The sequence below is a fragment of the Protopterus annectens genome, chromosome 8.part0 (genome assembly GCF_019279795.1).
Source record: "Protopterus annectens isolate FY-2018-M chromosome 8.part0, PAN1.0, whole genome shotgun sequence".
In the NCBI taxonomy this organism is placed as follows: domain Eukaryota; kingdom Metazoa; phylum Chordata; order Ceratodontiformes; family Protopteridae; genus Protopterus; species Protopterus annectens.
Window position 1 is genome coordinate 447,515,066 of NC_056741.1, and position 12,497 is coordinate 447,527,562.

Here is a 12,497-nt window from a genome sequence, read left to right on the forward strand (position 1 = left end):
GCCCTCTTTAATGCTAGAACTATTCATCATAGAGCTCTTTTTGTAGCCAGTTTTTGTCTTCTGTCTCCGATTACCAATTTGGCATCCGTCAATCAGCAAACCGCAGATCTTCCGAAAAAACATAATGATAAAGATAGAAACAGACAGCATAAGGCCAAGCCTTCTGATGACACCACAGCTAAATGGGTCGTCAGTTCTTCGGAATTCAGTGAGGTGCTTTTGCAGCCCCTGATGCCCGATTTGATTTCTTCGCAGACCTCTACTGAGACCCTTTCGTAGTCCTGTATGCTGCAGATGTCTGCATTGTCTAATGAGCGTTCAGCAGTCTCGCCCTCGGTTGGGTCCGGAACTGCTAAGCAGGCACCAGCTTCCGAGGATACTGCTCGCACTTCGGATTTCACTTCAAGGCCTTCGCCCCTCTCTTCCAACTAACACACTGATGGCACCAAGGGATACCCTTCAGGCCCACTCCAAAGAAAACAGCAAAAAGTCTCCATTCCACTGCTCCTCCCCCTCCTCAGACTAGAATGCTTGAAATAGCAGAGGACCTCATCACTTTCATCCGGGGTAATCAGGCCACTCCAGCCAAAAGGAGAAGGGAACCTTTTCCAGACATCCAATCTAATTTAGGCTCAGAGGGATCTGACTCCTCTGTTTTTGAAGAGGAAAGTCCTCTTGCTAGCTATGAAGATTCAGATGCAGAAAAATCTATTCCTTCTGCATCACCTCCGGAGGACTTTTCCTTTGAGGAAACCCTCCACACCCTCAGGGAACACTTCCATTGAGAATCAACGGATTTTCCTCAATCCAAGAAAAGACTAAGAGTTTCTGGACCTACCCCAGCATAAGCCTGTGGCCATCCCACCCATCTTGGAGGTGGTAGATGATGTTTACCAAGAATCCAGCCTTACCCCTGACAGCCTTCCACCTGCCCCCAGAAAACCTGACTGGGTACTTCAGGTTACCTGACTCACATAAATTCCTCTACAGAAATCCTGTAGCATATCCAGAGGTGATTACTCAGGGACCTAAGGGAGTTGAAGCTACCTCTGCAAAAAATCCTGCTCCCTCAGCCAAAGAATCCAGGGCCCTAGACAGATAGGGTAAAAAGGTATATACCTCTGCAACTTTAAGGGCTCTCAACTGTCAGTTCCATATGTTAAAATATCAACAGCACACTTTGGAACTTTTGAAACAGAGCATTTCTGCTGCACCAGATTTTGCCAATATTAAAGAGATAGCAGAATTACTGCACTCTTCATCTCGGGTGGCAAAGCACTCCTTACACTGTGGATTTGACACCCTAGAAGCTTCTAGCAGGGCAGCAGTGACAGGATCTGTTATCAAAAGACATGCATGGATGAAGGAACAACCTGTCCCTGATCATGTCAAAGCTAAAATCATGGATTCACCCCTTGACAAAGACTGCTTGTTCGGACAGAAAACTGAAGAGGTACTTAAAAAGATGGAAGACAAAGCAAAATTGATGCAGACTGTTAAAGATTTCCTTCAAGTACAACCTCCTAAGTTCAGCAGAAGTTTTCCCTCTGAACACTGGTCCTTTCCTGCACCAAACAGGCAGGCACAAGGCAAAACCCATAGGGACAGACCCACCAGGGCTCAAACTCGGGACCAGCAAAGAACTAAACAGTGGACCCCTTCTAACTCTAGAGCAGGGAGTTCAAAAACAACCCTTTATGCAAAAAAATCTCAATGACTACATTTCCCATCTCTGCCTGCCTCCACCACACCTAAAGCTAGGAGGAAGGCTATCTCTTTGCAGAGGAAATTGGAACTTTCTAACAAAAAGATCAATAGGTCTTAAAAATCATTGCTCAAGGGTACAAATTCAATTTCCGAGAACTACCGCCTCCAAGAGGGTACCCAGACCTACCTCCAAACCAGTGGGCAGAAACACTAAAACAAGTGCAAAACTGAACAGCCCTAGGGGCAGTAGAACATGTGCCTCCAGAACAAGTTGCAAAAGGATTCTATTCCAAACTATTCCTTGTTCCCAGGAATGGCATCCCATCCTGGACCTATCCTTTCTCAATACTTTCCTGGTAATCCCAAAATTCAAAATGCTTACCTTACAACAGCTTCTACCTATGCTGCCAAACGAAGCTTGGATGGTCACCTTAGACCTAAAGGATGCTTACCTGCACATCCCAGTAAGGGAATCCAGCAGAAAATTCCTGCGCTTCAGAGCAGAATCATTACACTTTCAGTTCTCTGCTTTGCCATTTGGCTCCCAGGGTATTCACCAAATGCCTAGCTCCTGCCATTGCCTTTTGCAGGCAAAACAGTGTACAGATTTACCCTTACCTGGATGACTGTCTCATCCAGGCAGACTGCAAGGAGATGCTTCTGCAGCACCTCTTATTTGTAAAAACCCTACTCACCTCTCTCGGGTTCACGATCAATGAAAGGAAATCAAAACAGAGCTCTTTGCCTCTCATTTAAATCACCAAGTACAGAAATTCTGCACCAGGGAGTACCATCACCTGGTCTGGAAGGTCGATGCCCTGACCTTCCCTTAGAATACCCTCTTTGTGTATGCATTCCCCACCTCTTCCTCTCATTCCAAAAGTATTAAGATAAGGGAGGAAAAAGCAAAAGCAATACTCATTGCCCCAGATTGGCCCAGACAGCACTGGTACTCACTGCTGTGCAGCCTATCTCCCCAACCCCCCTGCCAGCTACGTCTGATACCTCACCTGCTCTCCCGGGGGGGGGGGGCAATGCTGCACCCAGACCTTCAGACACTCAAGCTCTCAGCATGGCTTATTCGACCATAACCAAAAAGGAATCTGTGCTAAGCAAGCAAGTCCTTGACATCATCACAGAAGCCAGAAGGCCCAGCACCAGAAAATCCTATGCTGGAAAATGGAAACGATTCTGCTCCTGGAGCCAGTCCAAGGGGGCAGACATTTATCTGCCATCCATTCCTCTTATTCTACATTATCTGGCTGAGCTGCTTAATAAGGGTCTGTTCTCCTCCATAAAGATCCATGCCTTTACCATCTTGACGCACTTTGATACAGAACAGCCATTGTTCTCCCACCCTCTTATCAAATAATTCCTTAGAGGAGCCTCTAATATCAGACCTCCCAGAAGACAGCCCACCCCTGCCTGGGATCTGAACTATGTTTTAGAAAAGCTTACTCTGCCCCACTTCGAGCCTGTAGCATCCTCAGAATTAAAGTACCTCTCTTGGAAGACTGCCTTTCTCCTGGCTATCACTTCAGCCAAGAGAGTGTCAGAGCTTCAAGCTTTAATGGCCATTGAGACATTTATCTTCCGTGCAGACAGGGTCTCTCTGAGAACCAACCCCTCCTTCATGCCAAAGGTGGTTTCAGATGTTACCCTCAACCAGGCCATCCACCTGCCCACCTTCTCCCCTAACCCTCAGAACAAGTGGAAAAGGATACTGCATTCTTTGGATACAGGCAACTCATATTTTATCTGGATAGTACAAAGACATTCAAGAAAACTGACCAGCTCTTGGTCAGCTTTAAAACAGGGGCACAGGGGAAACCAATATCCAAGTAGATAATTTCCAAATGGATAGCACTCTGCATCCAGTTTTGCTACTCCTTGCATGGAAAACCTCCCCCTATGACCATCATAACCCATTCCACTAGGGCAACCTCTACTTCCACATATTCCTTTAGAGGGGTACCCACCAACGACATCCTGAAAGCTGCCACATGGACTTCAGTCCACACCTTCACCAAGAATTACCATCTGTATCTGTTCTCAAAAGCTAGGACTGGGTTTCCCTCTGCAGTTCTGCAGGGCTTGCTCTCCCAGTCTTAAGATTCTAGCAACCTTCCACCCTTCTCCTCAGCTTTGGTAATCTTCCCGATGGTGATGACTGCAGCAGTGAGAAACGAAGAACATAGTACAGTTGTGCACACTTGCCATAAATGTAGATGTTCGAGTGTTCTCACTGCTGCAGTTATGCTTCCCTTCCTCCTTCCCCCTGATATATGCTGTCCTTAGAGAGAGAGAGAGACATTTCTATGGGGTCTCTTACCCCAGGACTACTACTAATTATTAAAACTGGGCTTCTTTGGTTGGTTACGGCAAGAGAAACTGAGGTAATGGCATTGACTGCTCTTCTTTATAGCTCGGACGACATGATGTCACCCAGTAAGTGACAGCAGCCGACGCACAAAACCTTGACTCTGGTATTCGGACTGACTGAGGGCTACCACAGCATAGATAACCCAATGGTGATGACTGCAGCAGTGAGAATACTCAAAGATTTACATTTATGTTGTGTACACAAATGTACTTCTCTGCATTACATATGTAATTTTTAAGAATGTGTATACAAGCAAAAATTTTGAGATAGACTGCTTATGTCATTTGTTTGCAGTTATGAAGCAAAGTATTTATGCCTTTTGTTTGCTTTTAATATTCTTGTATTATAGGGTCATCTCACCATAACTCTGCTTATCAGCAACCAGTCTCCAATCATCCTGGTAAGTGTTGGGCTTTTGCTAATTCACAAAAGTAATAGAGTTGTGTTGCAGAACTGTGCTCTTTGAAGAGGTGACGGCTGAACTATTCCTTCATTTCTAGGTCACCTGTATGACTCCAGTCACTGTTTTTATAGTATATGGTAATTGTTTTGGTTGCTTTTTTGTTGGTGTTTATTTTATTTTATTTTATAGACCAGCATGTTAATAGAGTGGCAAGGCCTTCATTTATACCACTGATGAGTCATACTTATTAAATGTGAGTTAAGTGGTCAGTGACTGATAAGGGGAGAGCTTTAGTTAACTTTACTCCTCTATCATTCCCTGGTTGAAGCCAGAGCTTAGTCCTGGGTACATAAGCAACTTCAGTCTTTTAAGACTATACAGTGTGCAAGCATCATGTCAGTGAGAAGCATAGAAGCACTCACACTTGAAAATGTATGCATTGTATATTATGGCACATTTGGACAGACAGTATCCCTTCTTTGCAGTTACTTCAGGTTTTTTTTTTTTTGGTAACAAAAAACATCCTTATTAAATTATCACATATGTCAGAGGTTATCAGTTTTCAGTTTTGTTGGGCATATTTTCTGCCCAACCTACTAGTAGGTACATAGCTATTTCATTGCACCTTTTCTTTGTATTAAAAGAGGTCTGGGGAAGAGGTGTGTTATAGTGCCTTAGGTTCATAATGAAATAATTGTAATGTGACAAGCTTTGCAGTTTGGATCTCTGTGATTTTTATACTGTGATGTCTTAATGTATTTTTCATCCTTTATTTGTTTTACTTTAAAATGAGTAAAATGAATGCAATGGCCTTAGAGATGCGCACACAGTCTGTGGCATGGAAATATTTTTAACTGTCACAACAATGTATTACACTGCAGCACTGCTTCAACCACTGAATTAGTGCACTTTGTATTGAATGTTTCTCCCTGCTGCCATTCCCATGTAGAGGGTCATCATCCGTTTATATGAGCACATTTCACGGGTCGAAAAAGTGTAGTCAGTTATCCCTTTTTAGTTACTTGAAATTTGCTGTTACTAGCACAGTATTTTGATTTACATTCATATTTACCAGAAATGTACCTGCTATATAGTCACTTTAAAAAAAAATTGTAATGCATCTTTTCAAGACAGTGCATGCTTCATCAGCAGCACCACAGTTTATAAGTGAAGTTTTCTGCATTTCACTCAAATGTAATGCTTGATAGCAAATTTCATGGCAGGCAAATTATGGAGAAGGGTGTATGTGTTTATTTTGTTTCTCAGTGGGATAAGAGTGTAGTTTCTTTTGCTGCTTGTGTTCATTAAATGCTTTGTGGAATTGCTTCCTTATTTCATGAACTGAACTGAGTATTTTGTTGCTTTCTTTTTCTGTAGGTCCAGAGTTCTGGTGTTCTGTTGCTTACTTTGAAATGGATGTGCAAGTTGGAGAGATGTTTAAAGTGCCATCGAATTGCCCAGTCGTGACAGTTGATGGCTACGTGGACCCATCGGGAGGGGACCGGTTTTGTCTTGGTCAGCTTTCAAATGTTCACAGGACAGAGGCTAGTGAAAGAGCCAGGTATAACTTTGCTTTTTATTTCATCTATCAAGTGCTATAAGAAGAAGTAACTGACTTAAGGTAAGGTGTAAATCTAGTACTTACAGCTCTAAAAGTCATGTACTTAATACCTAGTGTTCTTATTTAAACAAACACATTGCTTTGATGCCTATAAAAATCTAGCTGGGTTGTACTGAGAGAGATACTGAGCACTCAGGAAAAAAAAGTTTCCTTCTGAAAATGTCTTTGTTTCAAGGCTGCCCTTGGATGAAATGAAGTACAAGGCAAAAGGCTCCAGTACTTAATGCACCAACCACCGCCACTACCACCACTATTGTGGCCTTATCCACACCATGCAGAGAGATTCATTTCTTATTTTTGCACATTTTGTCTTATTAATTTCCTCCATTCTTTCAGCTTGTCCTAACTAGGCAAGACTCTACTATAATAACTATGGAGAAAATAACTGAATTAAGCTGACGGTCTACAGACCACTAGGTCCCCAAAAAACATGGACTGCTAGATGTTCTGCACTTCTAGATGTTCTGAAGTACATTTTTGGAGCTGTTTCCCTTTGATCCAATGATGCCCTAAACAAAAACCACAACTAAAGAAAAAAAAAACAGTTTTATTGTCTATCAAAGTAGTAGTAATTTATGTCCGACACTTGATGTTCAAAGCTAACAAAATAGTACTTTCCAGTAAATTATGAAAACAAGTGCTTGGAAAGTCATATCTAAGAAGAGTTCCTCCCCCAAATAAAGATGGCCACTTTCCTTGTACCCCTGTGATAGTAGACTAGGATGAAAGTGAGAAGACAAATGGCCAGAGTCATATTTCAAGTTCTTGTCTTGCATGTACACAGCATGGCTCCTCTCCACTATCTCCAAAAGAAGGGACACCTTCTGCTGTTAGACTGGGATAATGTGTAAGAATAAATGGCCACCGTAATATAATTTGACTTGTGGATGTCATACATACATTCATAGCATGCCTTCTTACCCCCTAGTTAAAAAAATAGCTCTATCTGCATAGGTCTGATGTTTTACTGTTTGTAAAAAGAAAGAAGTAATGGCCACAGTAATGTGCTCCAACATATTTCTCCTAAATAGTATGCACTGCTACTAGATAAGCTGTGGTGACCTTTGCAAACCTGTGAGGTTTGATTGTGAGGAAGATTAAATCATTACCTCTGTGTCCCCAGCTCCAACACAAACTTTAATGGCATTATGTGAACCCCTCAGAACATGGTCACTTGGTGGGACCCTGAGCAGTGGTTGAGGGCTTTCCCATACTAAATCCATGTTAAAATTTACTTAGTGTGTTGGGGCTTAGCAGACCCCCCCACAAAGATCTGAAGGTCTAGGTATTCTATGATGCATGTTTTACCTTATTTTTCTGGAAGATAATTACTTTTGTTTTATTGCCATCCAAAACGTTATGTATGTGTCCCCATTGCTGTATCACAGTCACCAACCTCAGTCACAACAGTCATCTCCATCCACATACTTAACTATTTACACATTGAATATTCAGAGACTAGCAAATAGTCACTGAGCTGCACTCATGGATAGCTCTCAATACCCCTCACATCCTCTCCCTACCTGAAACCTGGCTCAAGCCACAAATTTCAAATAGTGAAATACTCCCACCAGGTTATAATATCTTCCGATCTGATAGACCTGTAAAAAAAGGTGGTGGCGTGGCCATCCTCTACTCAAACATTCTTAACCTCTCACCATACCCTTCACCAATTCCTGACTTCCTCCCAGCTGAAATCATCATCCTTAACTGCCGTCTGAATCCCCACAAAAAAACTTGCAATTGCCTCTGTCTGCCTTCCTCCTGGTAACAATCTGCCCATTCTTGAAAACATCCTATCCTGGTTCTCCCACAGCATACCATATGAGACACTTATCCTTGGTGATGTCAACATTGATTGGTCCAAACTCGCAACTGACTCCCCCCAACTCAGTATCCACCAACTTATAACATCTCCCACTCACGTCCATAAAAATTCCACTTCCAACTCCATCATAGACTGGATCCTTACTAATTCCCCCCACCAATACCACAATCCCACCACCTTACCTGACTCACTCAATGATCATCTCCCTACCACCATCTTAAGACACTACTCCCATATTCCTATACCCCACCTTATTAAAAACTGTCAAACTACCAACTTTCAATTCATCCCAATTTAACTCCATTCTCCACAACATAGATTGGTCCATTCTCAAACACCTCCCCCTAAACGATGCTGTAAGTACTTTCAATAGCATCTTCATGAATACTCTAAACTCCTTAGCTCCCTCTTGGAAGATCAGAGTAAAATCAAACCATGCTCCCTGGCTCTCCAAAGAGACTAGGTCCCTTACGAAACAAAGAGATCATGCTTGGAAACCTGGACTAAAACTAAACAACTACCTTTTCTTCAAAAATACAGGCAACTGAGGAACCTTGCAAATAAACATGCAACTAATGACAAAAAGTTATACTATAGCTCTGCTCAGCTTAACAACAAATCCAATCCTTGAAAATTTTGGTCAGCTCTCAACAACATCCTCTGTCCTGGAAAGCCCTCTAATCCCTCCCCATACCATAACTCTTCCTCTGAGGAAACAGCTACCCTTCTGAATAAACACTTTATCTCTTCCATCCAAAATCTGGTAACCTCTAAGCCAAACTCTACTTTGACACCCACCTCTCCAAGTCCCAGTAACACAACTTTGTTTTCTTTTGAACCAGTTCCCATTACTTACATCAAATCTTTACTAAAGCTAAAACCTTGCTTTCCTTCCACTGACAATCTATCTCCTACATTCCTCAAACTTGCTGCTGACTCAATTGCCTATCCTGTATCTATACTAATTAATTGATCTATTCTGGAATCAACTGTCCCCACCCTTTGGAAATCTTTCTTCACTATCCCTCTTCATAAAGGTGGAAACTCCACTGACCCCTCAAACTACCGACCCATTGCCATTCTGTCCCCCCTCTCCAAGATATTAGAAAAATGTATTAACTCACAGCTTCTCAATCACCTCCTCACACACCACTTACTTACCCCTACCCAACATGGATTTCGTCCTCACCACAGCACCACCACTGCCCTCCTCTCCTTCACTCATATCATTGCAGAGGCCCTAGACAACAATAAACTAATTTCCTGTCTCTTCCAAGCCTTCGATATATCCAAACTCACAAATCTCCACCTATCCCCCTCCGCACTTGCCTGGTTTAATAGTTGCCTATCTGGTAGGGAACAATCTGTCAAATGGCTGTCGTCCTCCTCACCTTTCCTTCCCGTCTCCACTGGTGTTCCCCAAGGTTCCATCTTGGGACCCCTTTTGTTTAACATCTTCACCAATGATCTTTTCACCTCATGCAAAGAATCCTCTCTTATTCAGTATGCCGATGACTCCACACTTATATCCATCTCAAATAACATTCCTGAACTACACTCCCTGACCCAACAGGCCCTACTATCCACTGAACAATGGCTCTCTCACATCCTATTGATCCTAAATCCCAAAAAGACCAAACTCCTACTTTTCCTTTCCCATTCTCTTTCTCATCACAAAACCTCCTTTTTTTATTGCATCTTCTAACAATACAAATATCCAACCTGACACCCACACAAAACTCCTAAGGGTCGTTATCGATGAACTCAAGTTCAACCTACACATACTCCAATGTATAAAAAAAAAAAAAAAAAACTAGGTCTGCTATATCGGAACAAAAAATTCCTAACCCCTGAATCTAGACTTACCCTGGGCCACTCACTCCTCCTTCCCTCCCTCTCATACGCCGCCCCAGTTCTTACCAATATCCAGGCCTCCACTCTAAACAAACTGCAACAGATTTACCATAAAATAGCCAGATTCATTACTAACTCTCCATACAACTCACACCACTGCATTTCTTTAAACTCTCTTCAATGGCTTGAACTTTCCCAGTTTCTGCTATCTTATCAATTTCATGTGCTACACTCTATTCTTTATAAACCCTCCTTCTGTCCATCTCTATCTTCCTTAGTCTCCATCTACATCCCATCCCGGACCCTCCGTACTTCTAACCAACAATTACTTGATATCTACCACCCAAAAAGGTCAGTAGGCAAACTACTCTACAAACACTCCCTTTCCCATGCTTGGAACAAACTTCCCCTTGACTTGCGTTCAATCTCCCACACCTCACACTTTAAAAATGAACTAAAAGCTTATTTTCTCAATTCCAGAACCTGCCCTTGTCATGACCCTACCTAGTCTTCCTTCCCTTTATGTACCCTCAAAAGGACCATACTTAGTACCTCATTACACCTCTCTCTCCAATGTGTCTGCTATGCATTTGCACAATTTTATACAAACAAAAAATGTTCATTGTTGACCTATTGAATTATATCAATGTAAAATTGTTACTTAGCTTCTTTTTAATGCAACTTTAACTTTATGCATGTATCCCAACATATGTGAATCGTTTTGCTATAACTGCTATTATATCAATATTGTTTAAAATTGTACTTGTTTTAAAATGTATTATTGAAGCTTTTCTCCTTGGGTCTCCACTTAAAATGGGCCACAAGCCCATTTGAACAAACCCGGTTAAATGTCAATAAATAAATAAATAAGTTAAGCTAAGTATCGTTTATTTTAGCACTCAAGTGTGGGGTCATTTATTGCACTGTTGTGATTATTTTGCTGCTTGTGTATCTCTGCTACCTTTAAACTACAAAAAAAAAAAAGAAATCTTGCTTTTTTCCCACTTTCTGAAAGTTAAGAAAGTTCAGTTACAGATTTGTTGTTCTGAACTGTTTGGAAGTTTCTAGAAGGCCAGTGCTTGCTTGGGCTAAAGGGAAGTCTCTGTGTTCACCAGTGGGAGTGGTTAACACTGAACAAGCATGCCTGTCCCTGGAGGAGTGGTTACTACCTAGAAGCTGTAGTTTTATTGGCCATTTTGGGTCAATTCTAAACTTCTTGATCTCTCTCTCTTAAAACCCTACAACTCTTTTTGTGCAGTTTTGCGCACTGAGCAGAGCCACCTAAACAGGTTTAAACTATTCCAGGCTCCACAAAGTCTGCTCTTCACTTTTTCTCTTAGAACTGTTCAAACTCTCAAAGTAATCACTCTATTCTCTTTCTAAAGCCCTGCACTTGCTCAGTTCTTATAAGGAAACACTAACTAACTAAAGCACTACACCCTCCTTGACTTCTCATAAGTATTAGGCTCCTGATTGGTCCTTCCTGATCAAGTGAAAAATCAGTTCCCTTCCCTAATCTGATCAGTAAAAAACAGTTCCCTATACTAATCTGGTATGTCCAAGGGTCAGTTTCAAGGTTACTCTCCAGTCCAGCTGGTGAATCTGGGAATTTTGAGGCAATGTTACAATTGCCTTATGTACACAGACAACCCTCTCCTCCTTCCAACAAACTCTAATACATGTGAGAGATGCAGTTACACAGCCAAACTGGAGGCAGAGCTCTCTCAACCCAAGACTGGCACAGTCAGTCAGGAGGAAAAGGTAACCACCCACACCACAAATTCAGTCTCACACAGACCTATTGCATCTGCATACCCAACACATAAACACACAAAAACATACTTGGAGGCTCTAAATAAAATTTGCCTAAACAGCAAATACCTCCTAAGCAGATGTCCAAGCAACAGCCACCCCTCAATACCCACGAATCACATATCTCACAAAATCAGTGTGCCTTACAGTCACAGCCCTTAAGGCCAAACAACACACCAAATACACTTGTTATAGGGGACTCTATTGTCCGGCACACTGATGTCCCGCTCACCAGACTGAACAAGGAGAAGGTTACTGTAAGCTGCCTGTCAGATGCCAGGATCCGCCACATAACGCAAGCACTAAGGTCACTCCAAAGCAAGTACAAGTATGACTCCATCATTGTCCATGCTGGTGTGAATGACCTGAAACATACCTCCCTGGACTACATGAAAAGTGACATAGAGGAGCTCTCTGACCATGTAGCCCAGGCTGGTATGACCCTGACCAGCATCTTGCCCTCACCAAGAATGATGCCACAGTATAAAGACAAATTATCAGTTTCAACAATTGGCTAAAGTATCGGTGTCATTCCAAGGGGATCCAGTGTCCGTCAGCCTGGGATGACATGCTCGACAAGCCACGTTGCTTCGCTAGGGACGGCTTGCACCTGTCACCCTTAGGCTTTCGTATACTGGTCAAGGCTCTTGCCACCCCCATAGTGCCTTTTTTAGGCAAGGCTCAAAGGACAACCCACCTCCATAGACAACCCAAGGATAAAAAAACTAAAGGTAATGCTACTCAATGCCAGAAGTCTAAACCTCAAGATGCACGCACTCGAGGCTCTCCTCAGTATGGAGAAAATCGATCTCTGTGCAGTAACAGAAACCTGGTTCAAGCCTCCTGAGAGCACCCCAGCACTACCAGGTTATAACTCATACCATGCGTT

General features: G+C 42.4%; 1 protein-coding gene across 1 annotated transcript in view; it reads left to right on the top strand.

Annotated features, from left to right (window-relative positions):
* The window catches only part of LOC122808866 (mothers against decapentaplegic homolog 4-like), a gene marked incomplete in the record, with an annotated part of 2,707,603 nt that overhangs the window by 2,275,334 nt on the left and 419,772 nt on the right, over positions 1 to 12,497 (top strand). The window contains 2 exon segments of the mRNA XM_044079966.1: positions 4,440 to 4,490; positions 5,871 to 6,054. Of these exon segments, the coding sequence (XP_043935901.1) occupies positions 4,440 to 4,490; positions 5,871 to 6,054 (235 nt within the window).